At 38.9% G+C, this 21420-nt stretch overlaps 2 protein-coding genes and 1 long non-coding RNA gene across 4 annotated transcripts in view; 2 read left to right on the forward strand and 1 right to left on the reverse strand.

The window, feature by feature from the left end:
* Positions 1-6797, forward strand: part of XPO1 (exportin 1) — a 45269-nt gene extending 38472 nt beyond the window's left edge. For both annotated transcript variants that reach the window (XM_069495033.1, XM_069495034.1), the window contains 6 exons: positions 2230-2424; positions 3284-3452; positions 4087-4221; positions 4305-4464; positions 4540-4636; positions 5675-6797. In XM_069495033.1, coding sequence (XP_069351134.1) covers positions 2230-2424; positions 3284-3452; positions 4087-4221; positions 4305-4464; positions 4540-4636; positions 5675-5821 — 903 coding nt within the window. In that variant the 3' untranslated portion in view covers positions 5822-6797. The remainder of the gene's footprint in view (positions 1-2229; positions 2425-3283; positions 3453-4086; positions 4222-4304; positions 4465-4539; positions 4637-5674) is intronic.
* On the reverse strand, positions 5168-11401 carry LOC138400156 (uncharacterized). Its single transcript, XR_011236219.1, has 3 exons — positions 11359-11401; positions 10231-10325; positions 5168-5250 (listed from the first exon to the last, which is right to left on the reverse strand). It is a non-coding gene; the product is annotated as an uncharacterized lncRNA (long non-coding RNA).
* A 247-nt stretch (positions 11402-11648) lies between these two features.
* USP34 (ubiquitin specific peptidase 34) overlaps positions 11649-21420 on the forward strand; it is a 216415-nt gene continuing 206643 nt past the window's right edge. Inside the window, exon 1 of the mRNA XM_069494805.1 lies at positions 11649-12070. Coding sequence (XP_069350906.1) covers positions 12028-12070 — 43 coding nt within the window. The 5' untranslated portion in view covers positions 11649-12027. The remainder of the gene's footprint in view (positions 12071-21420) is intronic.

The following is a 21420-nucleotide window of genomic DNA, read 5'->3' on the forward strand; positions in this document are numbered from 1 at the left end:
TTCAGATCAGCAGTTCGCAAACTTTTTGGCACCAGGGACTGGTTTCATGGAAGACAATTTCTCCATGTGGGGGAGGGGGATGATTTCGGGATGATTCAAGTGCTTACATTTATTGTGCAGTCACACCTCTTTGCTAATGCTAATCTGTATTTGCAGCTGCTCCCCAGGGCTAGGGTCATTGCCTCTACTACAGCTCAGATCATCAGGCATTAGATTCTCATAAGGAGCGCACAACCTAGATCCCTCACATGGGCAGTTTACCATTAGGGTTTGCCCTCCTACGAGCATCTAATGCCTCCCCTGATCTGACAGGCGGCAGAGCTCAGGCGATGGGGAGCTGCATGAGCGGCTATAAATACAGATGAGGCTTTGTTTGCTCACTGTTGCTCACCTCTTGCTGTTCGGCCTGGTTCCTAACAGGCCAAGGACCAGTACTGGTCTGCGGCTCAGGGGTTAGGAACCACAGATTTAGATGACTATATTTGAGATTATTTTATGCCATTGTATTTGTTGTAGTCCTTGTATGTTAAAATACCTACATATAATAGTTATTCCAACTTCAGAAGAAACTAATGTTCATCAATGCGGGGGGGCACATAACAGTATAGCTAAGAAGATTGGGTCATTTTATGTTTCATGGATAGGTAGGAAGGCTTTGGTGATGGAGTACAGGTTCAAGTTTTGTGTCCTTCATGATTTTTAGAACAGTGTATAAAGCTACAAAGCTGTCACTGGTTTGCCTCTTTGAGTACTTTCCAGATTGAAGGTTTGAAAGTCTGTTTAGCTCTCATTCCTCTTAGTTTTAAATGATTTCCAGAAAGGAAAAAATGGTTTTTGGAAAATAAAAGCAGCTTGATGTGCCTCAACTTGGAAAGATATGAATAATTTTTCTTGTGTCTTTTCATTCACTTGACCCTTGGTACATGACAAAAAATCCTATCTTGTAATCACTGCTGTTTGGAATAGTGCTTAACAAATAATGTTACTGTCATTATTTTGAAATTTCAGTATTGTTTCTTGATGAGGAAATAATTTTCAAGAAACTTTCTGAAATTCTTAATGGAATTCTCAAGAGGGCTAACCTAAACACTGCAATGTTTTTTACATGTGTATTTGATCAACTGTATTTAAATTTTGAAAGTAGAAGTTAGGATAAATTGAAGGAATTATTTATAATTTACGACGAGTAGCTTGGGCAAATATTAGGAGTACAGTGGGAATAATGGGCACTTTACAAGTAAGATTTATATTGAAATTTGGCACAAGTAAATTCAAAGATTTAAAAAAACTCGATACAATTTGTAAGGAAAGAATGATTTTAGTCAACATTAAAAGTACAAATGAGAATCTCTTCTAGTTTTCAGAGGCCAAGTATGGGTGGTAATTGGAAAAATAATTTTTTATTTATCCCTCAGATCTTCGAAAATTCTTTTGTATAGAACACTACTACTACTAATCTTTAGCTAAATGAAACATTGACTGTATTTATTTCATGTGTCTTAATAGAGAACCCGTTCAGAGTAAGAAGTTACACCTTAATATGACTCGGTTTAGAGTCATGAACATTCATCCATATGCATAAGCACACACTTGTAGTTGTAGCTACTCAGGAGACTGATGTGAGAGAATCACTTGAGCCCAGGACTTCAAGTCCAGCATGGTCAACGTAGGAAGACCCGGACTGAAGAAACAAAATAGAATCATGGAAATCCACACAGTCTTTCTCAGTTCCAATTCTTTTTCTGAGAGTAAATCATTGTCATTAATTCTGTTTAACATACTTAGCAATGAGTATTCATTATAGTAAAAAATCATTGAATGTGTGTCTACTAGTGGTTAGGTATGATTCTTGGATCTTTTACACATATTCTCTGTTTAAGGAACCTCTAAAAGACTTTCTTTGCTCTTAGATTACTCATCTCACATGTAGAGTATACACTTAGAATCCTGGTCTTGCCACAGTAAATGGAGCCAGTCACTTAATTTTGAGGCTCACTTTTCCATTGTTAAGAGTGGATTGTAACAACACTGTCTATGACCCTTCCCAACCTATTGCGATTTCCTAGTTTCTTTTGTTTAAAAACAGTTTCAATGTAGGAAAACCTAATCAAAACACAGGATTTTACCATTTTCAGCAGGGTGATCAAGCTAAATCTTACAAGAATGACCTAATTGTTTATAATAGTCAGAAAGTACTTAAATTAAAACTTGGAAGTTTTTTTTCAACAGGTAGCTGAAAATTTTGTTCCTCCTTTGTTGGATGCAGTTCTTATTGATTATCAGAGAAATGTCCCAGCTGCTAGAGAACCAGAAGTGCTTAGTACTATGGCCATTATTGTCAACAAGTTAGGGGGACATATAACAGCTGAAATACCTCAAATATTTGATGCTGTTTTTGAATGCACATTGAATATGATAAATAAGGTATGTAATTTACATTTCAATTATATAATGCAAAATTCTGTAGTATATCTTTAACTCTTGAAAGCATAAATGCTATCTAAATACGGCATAATTTTAAGGGCATGGAGTTTAAATATTTGAACTTAATAGATTAGGGAAATGCTTTATTTTTTAAAAAATTTAATACATGAAGTCTTGACAACTAAAAAGGAGTGAATATGGAAAAGAGATCTTAACATTTAAATAGCACCTAGCATTTATTGAAAACTCACAGCATGTCAAGATACTAAGAACTTAGGTTTTTTTGAATAAATGAAGAGGCAGTTCTCCATTTTTCAATTGTAAAAGTGTATGTGCTTGTAAGACATCGGAAAACATTTACACATTAGCTTCTGTTTTTTCTAATCTGTTGTAGTGTTCTCAAAGTAACATAAAAGCGGCAGTACCCATGTGTGGTGTCCTTTGCCCATAAGCCTAGCTGCTTGGGAGGCTGAGACAGGAGGGGATTGCTTGTACCCAGGAGTTCAAGACCATCCTGGGCAAGAGAGAGAGACCTTACTTCTTAAAAAGAAATGGTGGCGTAGTAATAGTTACAAGAAAATTTGATGTTCTTTGTGTGGGTTTTGATGAGTTCTCTTTATTAATGAGGTGGCCTTCTGTTCCTTCAGTTCGGTAATTCATGTGTGTGGTAGGATGTAGTTTCATCTTCCAGGAGAGGTGAATAATATTTTCTTTGGGTTTGCCTTTCAGGAGGCAGTATGGCTTACAGGGTCCATTCAAAACTTCAAACATTTATATTGCATTAAGGCTTGCTTTCCCCCTCCCAACCAGCATAATTAAGGCATTGAAACATTATTTTGTTTCTACCACTTATTTTTAGGACTTTGAAGAATATCCTGAACACAGAACAAACTTTTTCTTACTACTTCAGGCTGTAAATTCTCATTGTTTCCCAGCATTCCTAGCGATTCCACCTGCACAGTTTAAACTTGTTTTGGATTCCATTATTTGGGCTTTCAAACATACTATGAGGAATGTCGCTGATACAGGTAAATACAAAGGAAATACATCCTTTTATTTATTTGCCTGCCGCTCCATAAACTATACAGACATAATTGTTTTGTTTGAATGCATGAATTGCATAAATGGACATCCAAGAAAGTCTTAAAATCAGTTCAATCAATTGTTCACAGTGGGTCCATAAGCAGAATTGAGTTATGGGAGGAAAGGCCTAAAGTTCAAGATAAGGAGAACATCATTTAAGAGACTTAATTTCATGTCCTTACACCAGTGAGTGTTCTCTTTCCTCACATTATTTTCATCTACAGCACCAAGGGTCAACTAAGCATAAAAGAACATTTCTGGCAGGAGGGTTTAAATTTGTTTTTATGTAATCGGTTCATGCACTACAACACTCTACTTAGTTGTGCTGTCAGTTTTGGAAATTGAAATCAGCTAAACTTTCAGAGATAGTGAAATGGTATGGTGGTAATTGTCATGACATAGATTATTATAAACCTGGCATTGATTGTAGTTGTATGGTAACTTAGAGAAGTAATCATTAGTTATCAAAAAAGAGGGGACAATAGGCTTTGAATTAAAATAGTTTGATAATAGCTGAAATACTATCATGAATGCTGTTAGTCTGTAATAAACTTTCTATTGGTGTTCTTTGTCTTTCAGGCTTACAGATACTTTTTACACTTTTACAAAATGTTGCACAAGAAGAAGCTGCAGCTCAGAGTTTTTATCAAACTTACTTTTGTGATATTCTTCAGCATATCTTTTCTGTTGTCACAGACACCTCACATACTGCTGGTAAGAATTTAAAGCCATTAAGATGTAAGTGTTCCAGCTGTTATATTACATCTTGGAGTTAATAATTTTTTTCTTATCAACAGGCTTAACAATGCATGCATCTATTCTTGCATATATGTTTAATTTGGTTGAAGAAGGAAAAATAAGTACACCGCTAAATCCTGGAAATCCAGTTAACAACCAAATGTTTATTCAGGAATATGTGGCTAATCTCCTTAAGTCAGCATTCCCTCATCTACAAGAGTAAGTATGCTTTTTAATAAAATAAATTTTTCTGTTAAAAAAGTGATTATTTAATCATTGTGTTTTGATTTGCAGTGCTCAAGTAAAGCTCTTTGTGACAGGGCTTTTCAGCTTAAATCAGGATATTCCTGCTTTCAAGGAACATCTAAGGGATTTCCTAGTACAGATAAAGGTATGTATTTGCAGTTGCGTAAACATTAAGGCCAAATGTGATCACTTAAGTATTGTATCTTGAGAATTTTAATCACTTGATTTATAATGTAAAATGAGTGGGGCTTTAAAATAGTGTAATCTTATTAATCAAAGAACTTGACTGAACACAGAGTGAAAAGTAAATCAGGCCCACGAAGAGAGTTAGGTTTGGGATATTGTTTTGGGGAACTTGTTATTAGAATTCATTTTGGATGGCCTAGATGTATATTGAAATACGGTGAATTGAATCCTACAGACATTTTTAAGGCATGGAATTAGTCGGCAAGAAATACTGAATTCCTTTTAGGATTTTATACCCATTGTTAAACCTATTTTTAATTGAACCATGACAGCAGATAAAACCTCTTTCTGCTGTTGTACAATGTTCTGTTAAAACTTTTGGGAAGGACTTTCTTCTACATCTCATTTTAAAGAAATGCAAAAGTTACACAAAACCTGTAAGTTGTTGAAGAATTACTTTATTCATGACTATTTAAGTATTGGCCTTATAAGGATCGTTGGAGCCTGGGAATTGGAGATTGCAGTGAGCTGTGATCGTGCCACTGCACTCAGGCTGGACAACAAAGTGAGACCCTGTCTCAAAAAAAAAAAAAATCTTATAAGATCTTAAATATTTTTTCTTCAAAACATTTTTTTAACTCTAAAAATATTACAGAGAGAATATAAAGAACAATGTGAAAATCACCTGATAGCTATAAAGACAATGATAAGTACATATAACTAAACTTGATTTAACTGTTGTCTTTAGCCTTAGGAGAAACACATGAAGAATATTTAATATGTGGGATCACACCATTGTCTCTTTTGTAACCTACGTTTTCCCCTCCAGCTAACACCTTTGGGTTTTTATTCAGCTATATGGTATTGTATCAACACACTACAGTTTAAAACTCAACAAATTGATGGATAATTTATATCTATTCTCTTAATGAGGAAACACTCATCTGTAATTTCAAAGGCAACCTGAAGTTGACTGTTCAATTATCTGTTTCCATAGGAGTTTGCAGGTGAAGACACGTCTGATTTGTTTTTGGAAGAAAGAGAAACAGCCCTTCGACAGGCTCAGGAAGAGAAACATAAACTTCAAATGTCTGTCCCTGGCATCCTTAATCCACATGAAATTCCAGAAGAAATGTGTGATTAAAACCCGAAGTCATGCTGATTTTTTCCTCTTGCTACTCTTGGCAGAAGAAAACAGCATGTGGATGATTTGTCGACCAAAATGATGCCAATTTGTAAATTAAAATGTCACCTAGTGGCCCTTTTTCTTATGTGTTTTTTGTATAAGAAATTTTCTGTGAAATATCCTTCCATTGTTTAAGCTTTTGTTTTGGTCATCTTTATTTAGTTTGCATGAAGTTGAAAATTAAGGCATTTTTAAAAATTTTACTTCATGCCCATTTTGTGGCTGGGCTGGGGGGAGGAGGCAAATTCAATTTGAACATATACTTGTAAATTCTAATGCAAAATTACACAATTTTTTCCTGTAAACAATACCAATTTTTAAATTAGGGAGCATTTTCTTTCTAGTCTGTATTTCAGTCTAGAAGAAAAGGTAATGAGTAAAACAAATTGCGTTGTTAAAAGGATTATAGTGCTGCATCGTCTGAAGTTAGCACCTCTTGGACTCAATTGTTTGTCTAGACTACATGTATTACAAGTCTGTATGGCAAGTTTGCAGCAAGATCATGTGCATATCATCCCATTGTAAAGCGACTTCAAAAAATATGGGAACACAGTTAGTTATTTTTACACAGTTCTTTTTGTTTTTGTGTGTGTGTGCGCTGTCGCTTGTCGACAACAGCTTTTTGTTTTCCTCAATGAGGAGTGTTGCTCATTTGTGAGCCTTCATTAACTCAAAGTGAAATGGTTAAAAATATTTATCCTGTTAGAATAGGCTGCATCTTTTTAACAACTCATTAAAAAACAAAACAAAACAACTCTGGCTTTTGAGATGACTTATACTAATTTACATTGTTTACCAAGCTGTAGTGCTTTAAGAACACTACTTAAAAAACAAAATAAACTTGGTTTACATTTATTTTCCCTTTATTGCCTCAAGCTTATTCGTACATTAAAGTGATTGTGTTTAAGCATCAAGTAACATTTTAAATGAAGTTTGATACCTGTTAACTTACAAATAAGATTTCTAAGGTCATTGTTAAAGTAGGCAGCAGGTGTGTAAAATGAACATGCTCCTAAGATTCCTTTACTCCCAAGAAACATTCCTCCTGTGATATGACTTAGGTTTATTTGGGATTAGAGAACAGCTTCTCTTCTTGTCTAACTCCCCTTAGGATCTAAGTGTTACAAAGATTAGAGGTTAGCCTTAGAATGAGAACACACATGTAAACAGCTACAGATACTGTTGATTGTGTTGCTGTAAAATGTAACCCTTAAATAGCCATGATCCCTTCAAGAAGGGTGAGAGGAAGGGAAAAAAGTTGTATAGAGGTTTGTCCTATAAAACACAAGAGGGCCAGGTATGGTGGCATAAGCTTATAGTCCAGGGAGGTTGAGGCAGGGGCAGAGAGATGGTGGCTTGAGCCCAGTGGTGTGAGGCCACATGTGTCTGTGAATAGCCACTGCATTCTAACCTGGGCAACATTGACTCTGCCTTTTTTTTTTTTTTTTAAAGATCAATTGTAAAGTTTTATGTGTCCTCTGAAGTTTGAGGAAATAATATCTAATATGTGTCTAAGAAATCTTAATGGCAAGAGGATGGGTTCTCAGGGGGCAGGGTAGAAGAGACCAGACTGCTTTTGGTGGGTATAAGCTGCCGTATGAAATAAAGGACACACGATTTAAAAAGAAAAACCAAACAGAAGAAATAGAACTAAGGGAATGAAAAAAGGAAGTTAGCTTTGGATGATCCTCTTGCCAGAGGAATCAACTAGATTTTTTTCTTGAGACAGCCTTGCATTGTTGCCAGGGCTAGTGTTGTGGCTTGTCAGCTTAGCTCACACAGCACCCTCCATCTCCTGGGCTCAAGTGATCCTCCCAAGTAGCTGGGACTACAGGCAATGCACTACCATGCCCAGCTATTTTTTCTACTTTTAGTAGAGACAGGGGTCTCACTTGTGCTCAGACTGGTCTCAAAACTCCTGACCTCAAGCTATCCTCCTACCTTGGCCTCCCAGAGTGCCAGGATTATAGGCGTGAGCCACTGTGCCAGGCCTAAACTAGCCTTTTTTTTTTTTTTTTAAACCTAGACTAATACCTAAACATTTTGAGTGTCTCATGTTTATGGAGATTGAGCAACTTTAGAATTAATGTACCCTTAACTTTCTAGATCCTTGGAAAAATCCTATCATGTCAGTGGACTATAATGCCCCGTTAAAGCATTTTTCTAGAACAAATGGTAAGAGCTTAAATGTAGTCAAAGGGGAACACTGAAAAACTTAACTTTGGTAAAAACTTTGCTTAAAAAATGTTTTTATAATTTCAGACCATATTTGGGCCTATTGCTTTATTATTGGTGTATACCCTAAAAATACCTTGAGTTTTTTTTTTTTTTAATTACCCAGGAATTTAAGTCCAGATCATTGGCTCTGTTTGAATTAGCTATAAAGTCAATATTGTTAGTTAAGAATAGCTGTCAACATTTCCAACCATGGCCAAACGGTAGTGTTTTACAGCCCCCTAGACTCTTGAATTACTCTGGGTATTTCAAGAAACAAACTTTGGCTTAGGAACCAGTGTAGTCCACTTTGAATTAGAAATGATTGGCAGGTGACAACCACTGCCCAAAACAACTTACACCTTTAAAAATGACAAGGGTAGTTGAATAATATATGAATTTAGTAAGTTCAAGGAAAACAAACCATAGATTAAACTGGAAACATCAAAAGTTTTTCTTTTAAGTTAAAATGGTTTTTACCAGGTAAATTTGTACTTCTGTCCATTGCAGGAAGGTTCTTTTGTGGGAGTATTAATAAGATTTGACTACAACTAGAGAAAACAATAGTGATAGCAAATTAAATCTAAGGTGGGTGAAAGTTGGTCATATTTGGGTCAGCCTCAAGGTATCTGCCAGCAAGCACACTTAAAATAATTGGCTGTGTCAGATGTTTAGCTTGGTACTATTTAACCCTTCTGGAACAAAGCAAGGTCTCTATAAATTGTGAAGAACTGGGATCCTCTTTCATAATAAATGGTTTAGATACTTGGATGGAGAATCTTAGGCAGGTCATTTGATGAATGCTGCCTTATTTGAAGAAACAGGATCACAAACCTACACCCCAAGATGGCTGTGAAAAGATTTGTGTACAAAACTTTGCAAGATGCTTGACACCACAGCTCAACAACTTAGGATTCATTTTCCTTCGCATTTTATGAAATTGGGGTATAGATTACACTCTCAACAGGTGCCCAGAGTCCTTTCCTTGATCCACTCCTAACCTAATGCCCAAACAGTACCACCACTCACTTTTCTTATTGGGACACCTATGAAAATTCCTCAAAAAGTTTACTGACCAATATAGGCCTTTTTTCCTCCTGATATGGAAACATTTGTTTCATTGTCAAAATCTTCTATTTGCCCTCTCAAGTATTCTAAGACCAGAGTTTTGCTGAAACACTTTTTTGTACTCCAGTAGGATATACACAAAGATTCAGCCTGAATACTGATTCTCAGTCCTTGAGCCAGAATCTATACTTACAACTCCAACAAGAAGGGACTCCAGGCCTCCCACACTTTGGTCTCAATATACTAAGGAGGCCAGACTTGCTCAAAATGAGGTCAGATTCATTCAATGTTCCCAAATAATTAAGAACTTAAGTACTGTTTCACCATTTTTATGATTTATCCACCTCATACACAGAAATGGTGTGCTTCTCCACCTTGTTTTCCAGATTATTGGTAATGGTCCACAAGAAATCCTCTTGTTCTGAGTCCACCTCAAGTCTGAGTCTTCATTTTCACCAGGGACAATTTAACAGGTGGAACCAACATCCTGAGCTTTGAAGTTGGCCGACCTGCCCTTTAGGTTACTTCAAACATTACAGATAGTGAGTGTGATTTTGTTTTAAAGACTTTCAGAGCAGAAATAATTAGCCAGCTATTAGTCTGTAACAACGAAATTTTAAAATTAGCAGGGCGTAGTGGCACATAATCCCGCTGGAGGCTGTGGAAGGAGGATCACTTGAGCCCAGGAGTTTAAGGTTGCAGTGAGCTACAATGACAACATTACACTGGTGCCCAGGCAACAGAGCAAGACTTGTCTCCAAAAAAAAAAAAAAAATGTTTTTCTTAGCTGTTCAAAGATGCATCAGGGATCCACACTTTATCTTGTATTACCTACTTGAAAGGCTGAGGCTTTTCCCCCCATTTGTGGTTTATTTTTTAACAAATTACAAAATGGATGTATTACTTTGTGTATCAAGACCATGTTTCAGGCAGAAAGAAGGGCTAAAAGGCATGACAGCTAAATTTGTCCCTTATTTGATTAGGAAAGGACAATTCTTCCCGTAAGACCCACCCTGCAGATTTCTGCTTACATTTCATCAGCAAGAATTCAATTATCTGGCCAGTCCAAGAGAAACCAGAATTACCATAATTGTTGGTTTTAAATGAATCACAAATATTCCCCTGGACGTTCCTTCCTGAGATCAGGGTTTCTCCATTGCCATCTGAGAATATTTGGGTTCTGTAGGCAGAGAAGAAAAGGAATGAATGGGAACGGATGTTGGATGGACAATGTCTGCCTCAGGATCCAAAGTCAAATCTGCAAAAACCCAAGTTCTGTGGGAAAGGCAAAGAAGAAAGATAATGGCAGAACAGCTGTACAGGCCTAAGGATCACCTGCTCACGTGAAACAACTTAAAACAGGTTGGGCAGAATCTTTATAGCATCAACTTTAAGCAGCATATGGGAACGTGGTCCTGTCATGGAGAGATGGGTGTGATATAACTTCGACAAAATCTACTGAATTACGACAGGTGATCGATAGGTGGTCCGGTTACAGTTCTGAGACTACTATGTACACTATCTTAAAGACTTTGCATTCGCATCACTACGTAAACATGCTGGACACAACAATCAGTGAGGAAGGGGTAAGTGCAGGTGTGAGGAAAATTTTCCTAACGCCAAGCAGTTAACGCAGTACCAAACTTCGGCTGAGTGTACCCCTTCCCTTCAGCTGTTCTTCATTCCTTGTTCCTCACCTTAATATCCTATCTGCTCTGATGGGCGTATCGTGAGGGGCCCTCTTGCGTAAAAAACGAGGCGATGCCATGCGAATACTCTACCCCGCCATTTCTAGACACATCAAGGTGTCTTACTGCTCCAGGACAGAGAAGCCTCACAGAATTGCAGGGTAGCGATAAACACCGATGCAAGTTAAGCGGGCCCTGAGCTGATCCATTCTCACAGAGCCCCCGTGGGAAGAGGGCTGTGAGCCCGAAACTGGGCTGCGGCGTAGCCCCCGCCTGGCGCCCCCATGGATTCTCTCCTTCCTCCACCCCCCAAAGCCTGAGCACCGGAGAAGTGGACACGAAAGAAATCAGCACTAATTCCCCTTTCTGGGCCCCGAGGAAAAATGACGAAGCGCAGGGGTGAGGGACATGGCGGCGCAAGTGACCCGGCGCTCGCCGGGGCTCGAAGCTCGTGGAGTGGGCCGCGGTGGGCAACGCCGCAGAACCGCGACCCGCTCGGTGCTTCCGCCATCTTCTCCTACTCACCCGGACTCCCCCCGCGGCCGCGCTGGCTTCGCGTTTCCCTTCCGGCCGCTGACAGAGATCCGGGCTGGGCGGGGTGGGCGAGCGCGCGGAGGGGGTGGACCGAGGGCGGGGAGGCCGGACGGAAGAGGAAAGGGAGGGCGGCGAGCCGGCCACGGCGGGGTGTGGAGCGTGCGGCGTGTGTGCGGAGGGAGAGGCAGGAGGGCGGGAGGAGAAGAGAGGGAGGGAGGCGGAGGAATGAGAGCGCGAGGCGCCTCTCGTCGGCTTCTTCGCCCGGGCGGAAAGAGCCGAGCGCAGCCCGAGCGCTCTATTAAAATGGCGGCGGCGTCGGCGGTGGCCGCGGCGTCTGGTCGGTGAAGTGACTCTGCTGCTTCTTTCCCCACCCGCCCCCTCCCTCCCTTTCCCCTCCCCCGTCCTTCCCCCCCTTCCCCGCAGCCGGCGCCTCCGCGCCCCTCCGGCCTGCGTACCTCCCCTCAACCCCCCCTCCTCTCCCCCGCCCGCTCCGGGGACCGCCGGCCCCCTCCCCCATTCTCGTGCTCCCCGCCCCGTCCCCGCCGCCTCCCCTCCCCGCCGGCCGGCCGGCCCTCTCCTCCGCCTCTCTCCCCTCCCCCCCGCCGGTCGGAATCAGTCAGTGCGATCCGAAGCGGGGGAGGGGGGGGCGGCGGCCGAACAATGTGCGAGAACTGCGCAGACCTGGTGGAGGTGTTAAATGAAAGTAAGTAGCCGCAGCGGCGGCCTGTCTGGGTGCACGGTTTGGGGTCCCCGCGCCGTCCTCCGGCCTCCCTGGGCTGCCGCGGCCTGCGGGAGGCGACGGCCGGGCCAGGCGGCGTGCGGGCCTAGCGCCCCGGGAAGGTGCGTGGTGGCGCGGTCGCCGCCGCCTCGGCGCCTCAGGCCCAGCCCAGCCCGGTTACCTGGGCGCCCGAGAGGCGGCCGCCGCGGAGCTCTGGCCGGGCCCGGCCTGAGCACTGTCGGCTGCCGGAAAGTTTCCTCATTACAGGTGTCAATTAATGAAAGCACTAAATGAGCCCCTCGCCTTCTTCGCCCCCTTTGCCCTGCGGGGAAGGTGAGGGGAGGTGGGGTCGGAGGACGATGCTTTCCTCTGCAGTCCAAACCCTCCGGCCGCCCTCTTTGATTTTTAGCGTGCTGCCGAGGCCTCTCTTACCTGCTAATTTTCATTACACTCCCCGGGAGGAGGGTGGTGGTTTTTCCCTTCCTTGGGGGTGTGTGGGTGTATTAAACCCTTTTGCCAGACCTTAAATAGCTGAAAATGAACTGTGATAGTGATGATTGGAACCTTCATACGTATTTTTAAAATAAATTTGATGATATTTCTTCTTAGTGTACTCTTCATCGTTTTAATGCCAAATTCTGTAAGGAGAGTACTGTACTATTGATACCATCTCGGGATAGTCATGGCCTATCTCCTGGAATGAAAGGCTTTTTTCCTTATACTTTTTATTATTAGAGAGGGTACGTCGGTATCTTTCGGCCATTCTGTTTATTTTATTCCCGACTCTGGCAAGATGATATTTCAGCTTAAAGAAATAAGATATATTGCAAGTCAACTACTTCTGGGCCCAAAGGCCTAGTTGGAAGAGGTGAATTAGATGAAAAGATCAATTTACAAAAACTTGATTGTTGAGAAAATGCTCATTCACTAACAGGTTGTGTGGGTTTGGAATTTGTATTCTATGTGTGATATTTCGACAAATATTTTCGACAAACTACCTATTTTCTAATACAATTCATTAAAAACAATTGACTTATAAAACGTATCATCCTGTTTGTTTGAATTTTCCTTAATGTGTTTGAATTTCACTTTAATGACCAAAGGCAATAATAAAAGTAGAAGGGTTCTAATTTACTTTCAACTCTGTATTTCCTTCCTGACAGGTCGAAGTAGGCTTTTGCACATATTGTAACTATATTTTCCAGTATTTGTGTCATCTTGAATTTTACTAGAATTTTAAGTCCATTTGTGTTTATTTTAAGATACTTTCATTTTTGGTGCGGGTGGTTTATGATACAAACTTAAGTCCTTAGTACTTATTTCGGTAAACCATATATTGTTTCTTGGATATAAGTTGTGTGATTATGACTTTGTTATTCTCAGATTGGAAAATGAATAGCTTTGCTATCCAGTACATAAGGAAAAACTGCTTAATTTTGTTGGTGATTTTAAGATGTTTTAAAAATTTTGAAATATTTTAAAGATTAATTTTAAACATAGTATCTAAAGAAACTAAAGTTAATCTTTATTATCTTTTGAAAAGAGATGGCACTTGATCTTAATGAAGGGTCCTATTAAAGATTACCTGGGAAACCCCTGGAACTTTGGTTAGAAGTGCTAAAAAAATGCGATGGATTTATGGAGCGTTAGCAATGTGGAGAACTGAAATAGAATTTAGCTTTTATTACTTTTAAGTAAGTGTAGTTAGTTCAACCACGTTCACAAAATCTGACGATGCAGACACTCTAAGAAACCTGTTTTAATGAACAAATAAGGATTTTCTATTTGTTTATAAGCCAATGGTCTCTAAAAATACTTAGTTTCTTAAGATTTCTTTTAAGGCTCAGTTTAAAAGTTTGCCTTTAAAACACTGATCTCACAGTGATGCTTCCTTCTTTTTTAAAAAATTACTTCAGCAATTTTATATGTAGTTTATATCACATTACTATGAGTTGCTTTTTTTTCCCCCTGTAGTTTTAAAATTGTTCTCATTTTCCCTTTGTGTAGTTCCTGTATCCCAAACATAAGACTCTTAAGTCCCCTGAGAGCAGAGATTACTGGGTCTCACCATAGTAATATTTATCCATGGCTCCATGATGGATGGAGCGTGATAATGAGTGTGATGATTGGAGCTTGATAAAACTTGTTAGATCGAAGTCGATTTATGTGTTTCTTGTAATCTCACCTGCAGTAATTATCATCTGTCCTTTTTCCTCCCCATAAGTTGTATAAAAATGAGCATCAGTTCAACCTTAATTTACAAATTCAGAGTTAAATTTCCAAAATAATATGCTCTGAATTCATCTCTCAATACAACTAAGCAAAAGAAGAAATAAAATTATGTGTATTTTTGGGTGATGCGTTTCAAGTTGATGTTGAAAAAGAATTATTTAAAAAAAATCAAAAACCTATTTCTTGCCAAATTTCACAAACACTGATCAAACTTTGAGGAGTCTACCTGGACATGCCAGAAAATGTATAAGCTAAAAATTTTGTGTTTTAAATGAAAGGATTGACATAATATGGATACTATGGCTTTATATCATACGCACAGACTTAATAAGGTAAGGACCTCATGTGGAATGTTTCTTTTAAAATCTGGCAGAATGCAGTATAGTTAACAGAATAAAAATCAGTAATTTTATTTATAACAAAGATTATAAACAGTTTCCTTTTGCCATCAGTTTTTGGTGAGAATATTAATATTACCAGTTTTACCTCTATCTAGTCCTGCTGAGACTCTAAAGCTGTAAACTCTCACCATGGAAACATACAGAGGTATACAGACACACAATTTAGCCTACAGGTTAAGGGCTAGCCCATTGAAGAAGTCTGTCTGTGGAAGAAAGCTCAGGACCTTAGGATACCCCACCCCTATCCTTTCTTAATAGAGTTTTGACAGATACCCTATCAGTTGAAGCTACATTTCAAAATACCATTTGGCTTTTTTTTTTTTTTTTGGAGACAGTCTCACTCTGTTGCCCAGGTGAGTGCTTTGGTGTCAGCCTAGCTCACAGCAACCTCAAACTCCTGGGCTCAAGCGATCCTCCTGCCTCAGCCTCCCAAGTCACTGGGATGACAGGCACGTACCACCACGCCCAGCTAATTTTTCTATTTTTAGTAGAGAAGGGGTCTTGCTCTTACTCAGATTGGTCTCCAATTCCTGACCTCAAGCTATCCTCCTGCTTTGGCCTCGCAGCTTGCTAGTATTACAGGCGTGAGCCATGGAGCCCAGCCTTAACATTTGGCTTTAATGTTAGAATGACCAATCTCAATAATACCAATATATTTGAGTTTCCATTTTTTTTTTTTTTTTTTTAAAGAGATGAGGTCTCCCTCTGTCACCGAGGCTGTAATACAGTGGCATGATGATAGTGCAGCCTCAAACTCCTGGGCTCAAGTAATCCTCCCACCTCAGCCTCCAGGTAGCTAGGACTATGGATGTGCACCACCACTCCTGGCTAGTTTTGTTTTTTTCTTTTGCCTTATTTTTTTAGAGACGGAGTCTACCTATGTCACCCACACTGGTCTCGTACTTCTGAGCCTCAAATGATTCTCCCACCAGTCTCTAAATTGCTGGGATTACAGGCTTGAGCTGCTACACCTACTGTCCATTTTCCTTTTTTTAATGCTTCATTTTTAATTAAAAATTTAAAAAGCTTGGATGTATTGAGTGAATGTTGGTACTGTCAGTTTGTGGCATTGCATTCAGTTTAGAATAAAATTTAAACTTACATACTTATGGTGTTCCTTTGAGTTTGTATAATAGTAGCTTTTATGGTTACTTTTGTGAAACCAGTTCATTAAGCCCAAAGCATTTCTGGATGTTGGTTAGAAATTGGAGCCCTAAAGTTATGCTTTGGGCCATCACTGTAGCAAGCTCACTAATAAATTGAGGTTGTCATTTGCCTTGGTAAGGTAAATTTCTCTGAGAGCAGAGTGAAAATGGCTTTAATTATCCATCAATCCTTACAGCCATTTATATGTTGTAGATTTCATTCCATGTGTTTGTTTAGTGGATTATAAGTTACCAAATTGTGCAAAGTGGATAATTCATTTGAGATAGGCGGGAACAAGTACTGGTCCTGCAGTTTTAAAGGTGAAGAAATTGAACTTCAGAAAGGATGAGTAGTTTTCCAAAGATCTCTTGCCACCTGCTTAGTCAAATTTAAGCTAGAACTCAGCTAATCTGGTGTCAGTATTTGCAGAGTAATTCTGTTATATTTTTAAAATAGAATACTTTATTGAGCAATTGAGCATTGAGTACTTTCCTGAGCACTTTATATGTATCTTATTTAATTAGTTCTTGAGGTAGGTACTCCATCAGCCTTTTCATATAAGACGTAACCAAGGTTTACAGGGTTTACATGACTTGCTTATGGTCATGTGACTATATTCCAACGGGGCCAGGATTTGAACAGGACTTAATCCCAGATCAGGCTAAAAGCCCACACTATTAACAGTCATGCTATGCTGTGTGAATTTTATGATCTATTCCTATGGAAAATGTTATGAGTATATTGTTAGGTTGGCAAAGTAAAAAATTGACAAGCAATCCAAATATTTTTATAAAGTTATTTATAAACCACAAAGCACTACAAATGTGCCGTACATTAGCATGTAGGCTATCTGCATTGTCTCTAATAACTATTGTTAACTAGCTTTAGCACTATATTCAGTAAATATGTTAATGTTTTTTGTATGTTTGGTAGTATCTATTTATCTATTTTATAGGTATTTCTTACATGTAGACTGGCATTGTTAAAAGATTTTTACATTTTCAGAAAGAGAAAGTAAAAAACTATATGGTAATGACTTGACCAGTGTGTGACAGACCATAACCAAATGGGCTGTGCTACTTTTCTCTTTTTCACTGATTTTCATTTTCTCTTCTGGATTATAAGGTTGCGTATTCTCATTGTAGATGAATTGAAAACTACCCAAGTTTAATCACCCATAATCTAAACTGCCCAGTGATGACTCCTGTTGATACTTTGAAATATTTTCCATCTTTTTTGTACGCATTTAAAATTGAATGAGATATATGTAGTTTAATATCTAGCTTGTTTCATCTAATATTATGCTTGATCATTTCCTTTATTAACTTTTTTGAAAACATATTTTTGTTTGTGTAACGTTCCATTTTATATAAAATTGAATTATTTCCCTGTTGTGTGTTTCTACTTCTCCCATATTATGAATAATGCTGCAAATGAACATCCTTGTTCATATATCTTTTTATTACATCCCTGGTTCTCTGAGATAGATGCTTAAAGTGTGTTTACTGTGTCAAAAAATGTAAACAATTTTTAGTCTCTTCACTGTTTCTTTGCTTTCCAGAAGGGATTTCCATTCTCTCAGCCCTGTCTGTACAACTTGGACACTGTCATGTGCTGAATATTATCCTTTAAAAGGTGTTATTTTAGCTGGCATGGTGACATGTGCCTGTAGTCCCAGCTACCCAGGAGACTGAGGCAGGAGGAATCACTTGAGCCCAGGAATTTGGGGCCACCCTGAGCAACATAGGAAGGTCCCATCTCTTAAAAAAAAAAAAAAAAAAAAGTTATTTTGGCAAAAAATATAGTAGCCGATTACTAGTAAGTTTAACCATTCATATTTTTATTGGCTATTTGCAATTCTTATTTAATGAATTGTTCTTTTTCCACATCTCGGGTTTTAATGTTTTTTTTTATTAAGTCACAAGAACTGTTCATTTACTAAATATATTAACTTTCAGTGATATTCTCCACATAGTTTTTTTCTGGTTTTCTGTTTGCCTTTTTATTTTGGTGTTTTCAATCACAGGTTTAAAAAACTTTTATGTACCTTTTCACAGTTGTCTGTCAGAAACACAGTATATGATTACTGTGTTACCTTGTTACTTGGTTAAATTGTCAAAGCTCTATATTACCTGAAGAATAAAGTCCTAACTCTTTAGCCCGGCGTATATACCATAGAGCAGTTGGGCCCAAACTTACCTTCCTACACCTATTTCTCACTTTTTTGGGGAGGCTTTCCCAAATTTCTTCCAACCTCTTTCTTCAAATGGCTTATACCTCTTCTTTCTTTTTTTTTTTTGGAGAGACAAGGTCTCTGTTGCCCAGGCTGGAGTGCGGTGGCCAGATCGTAGCTCACTGTAACCTTGAACTCCTGGGCTCAAGCGAGCCTCCTTCCTTGATCCTCCTTCCTCGGCCTCTCAGAGTACTGGGATTACAGGCCTGAGCTACCACGTCTGCTGGTTCCACTTATACCCTTTAGTTAGAAAGTCTGTTTATGTTACAGCCTCTCTCCTTTTTTTTTTTTTAAATGAATATCAGCCTCTGTTGCTGGATGGTGAGATCCTGAAACTTAGGGGCCATGTTTTATTCTTGCTTTTCTTGGTCTTACCTAATACAGTGTCTTTTAGAAAGTAGGTACTTAGTAAACATTTTAGTTAATGAAAAGTTGTGTCATAGAAAAATGTAATTGCCTATGTAAATAAGTGTTCTTGGGCCTATAGATAGTAGAGATTTAGAAGTGAATGTTTTGGAATGAAATATGCTACAGGTGCAGATTGTGTCATATATATTGGTTTTTATCACTTTATTAATAAACCAGTAGGTATGTGCTTGTAAAAAATATCCACACTGGTCAATTATGATCTAAATTATACTAGGCAATGCAAAACAGCAAATATTAGTTATTTCCCTATAGGTGGTGAGATTTGGGTCTATGGGATGTAATTTGCTTAAGTGACTTTTATTTTGGGCTTTATGTATACCAGGAAAATAATTGGACTTTTTGTCTTTTAATGTGATTAACACCTGTTAATGTTATATTTCTCTCAAATTCCATAGAAATGAAAAATAATCTCCAATGTAGGTTACTCTGTTAATTGAGAATTGATGTAGTATAAACCCGGCCTTCTCTTGCACTTTCCTTACTGTGGCAGAAGACAAATTTCCCTTCTTGGCCTGGCCATAGCTGCTTCTAGAGAACCTATCTTGCTTACATCCCTTGGAAGACCTTACTCCCAGCCGTTGCTTGGTGGGCTGCTGTTGATCAATCAGATTTTTCCTGTGAGAATATTTGAACTGAAGAGCCAGTTAGCTATGAGCAGCTGACCTAGAGTGAGTTCTTTGACATGCTGATGTAGGGGAACAGCAACACTGAGCAAATGAAAGAGACTGAAGAGAGAATTGGAGCAGATTTGTGGAAACGGTTGATATCAAAGCTCCATAAAGAGATGGAAGAGAGTACATTGATGGCTTTCCATTACTGAAACTGGTGCTGCTTTTGAGCTGTCCTGTACATACCATTTGAGTTAGTGTGCAGCCAAAAGAGTTTTGATTCCAAAATTGCTTCTTGGTAAGCTCTCTTTATTGCAGGTTTGGTGTAATTTTTAGCTATGAGCACTTCCTTATAATGTTGGTTAGGTTCTTGGAATATGTTGGGCAAGTGTCATCTGTAGTGCATGGTGACAGGAGAAAACTTAAGAACCCTTATCATTGACCTCTCTACCAGGGTGATTAGTCTTTTTTCCAAAGAATGAAAGTAGCTTTATAGTTTCTCATTTTAAAAAGAGCACCTGCCTTTTTTGTTTTTAGAAAAAAGTCAAGTAGTAAAATAGTAAGAAAATTAGGAGAATCTGAATTCTACATGTTAAAGAGATCATTCATGTTTTGGTAAAACATCTTTTCTGTCATTCTTTTTTCTCTTTCCTCGCACACTTTATTTTCTGTAAATAAACAAATGACTTCGCATGTTACTCTATATTTTTATTAGTAAGATGTAGACATCTTTCCATGTCAGTGCGCACATGCATTATAATTAATAGCTTTCCTTCAATATAATTTTCCATTATTTCATCATACTATAACTTAACCAGTCCTCTATTGGGAGACATTTGGGTTGTAGTCTGATTATCACCTTGAATAAAGTGTGTGAAGTCAGATTGTTGAGTAGCTCATATGGTATATCTGGAAGGAAATATGGCTATAAGATAAAATTTAAAAAATAATGGTGTCTAGCTAAAAAATAAAAAATAAAATTTTAAAAACATGTCCTCAGAACATCAGAGCATCAGTATATAGGCTTTATAGTTTTGTGGGTTTGGTTTTTTCTTGTTTGTTTTTGAGACAGGGTCTTTCTCTGTTGCTAAAATACAGTGGTGTCATCTTAGCTCACTGCAACCTCAAACTCCTGGGCTCAAGTGATCCTCCTGCCTCAGCCTCCCGAGTAGCTGGGACTACAGTTGTGTACCACCATGCCTGGCTAATTTTTAAAATATTTTGTAGACACTGGGTTTTGCTGTGTTGCTCAGGCTGGTCATGAGCCTCTGGCCTCAAGTGATCATCCCATGTTGGCCTCCCAATATATGCTTTATGGTTTTAAAGTGTTTATTGTTACCCCTAGGTCTATGGGCTCTAAAAACATAAGAGTACAGGTGCTGGTTTTAAATTACCATAAGACAAAACAGTGAGGTACTTTTTATTTTAGTAACTTTTTTTTTAATTTTCTTTTTTCTCCATTTTCTCTCTTTCTTGCTCCTTTTTTTAAATTTTTTTTTATTTTTCAAGAGAAGGCATGTTGTGACACCTATGCTGGAGTGCAGTGGTGAGATCATAGATCACTGTAACCTTGAAATCCTGGGCTCAAGCAATCTTCCTGCCTCAGCCTCCCAAGTAGCTGGGACTACAGGCACATACCACCACACCACCACACCTGGCTAATTTTTAAACATTTTTTATTTTATTTTATTTTTTGAGACAAGAGTCTCACTCTGTTGCCCGGGCTACAGTGCCGTGGCATCAGCCTTGCTCACAGCAACCTCAAACTCCTGGGCTCAAGCAATACTTCTGCCTCAGCCTCCCGAGTAGCTGGGACTACAGGCATGCGCCACCATGCCTGGCTAATTTTTTTATATATATTTTTAGTTGTGCAGCTAATTTCTTTCTATTTTTTTTTTTTTAGTAGTGATGGGGTCTCGCTCTTGCTCAGGCTGGTCTCAAACTCCTGAGCTCAAACAATCCTCCCGCCTTGGCCTCCCAGAGTGTTAGGATTACAGGCGTGAGCCACTACGCCCCGCCTAAACATTTTTTATTTTGTGGAAACAGGATCTCTCTATGTTGTCCAGGCTGGTCTCGAACTCCTGGCCTCAAGTAGTCCTCCTGCCTCGGCCTTCCAGAGTGCTGGGATTACAGGCATGAGCCACCATGCCTGGGTCCCATCTTTATTTTTTGAAAAACTTTTTTGTTTCTGGTTTTTCATTTATTTTTTATTTGTATGTATTCATGGGATGCAAGTGCAGTTTGACTACATTGATATTATTATGTTGTGGTGAAGTCAGGGCCTCC

This window comes from Eulemur rufifrons, chromosome 19 (genome assembly GCF_041146395.1).
Source record: "Eulemur rufifrons isolate Redbay chromosome 19, OSU_ERuf_1, whole genome shotgun sequence".
NCBI lineage: Eukaryota > Metazoa > Chordata > Mammalia > Primates > Lemuridae > Eulemur > Eulemur rufifrons.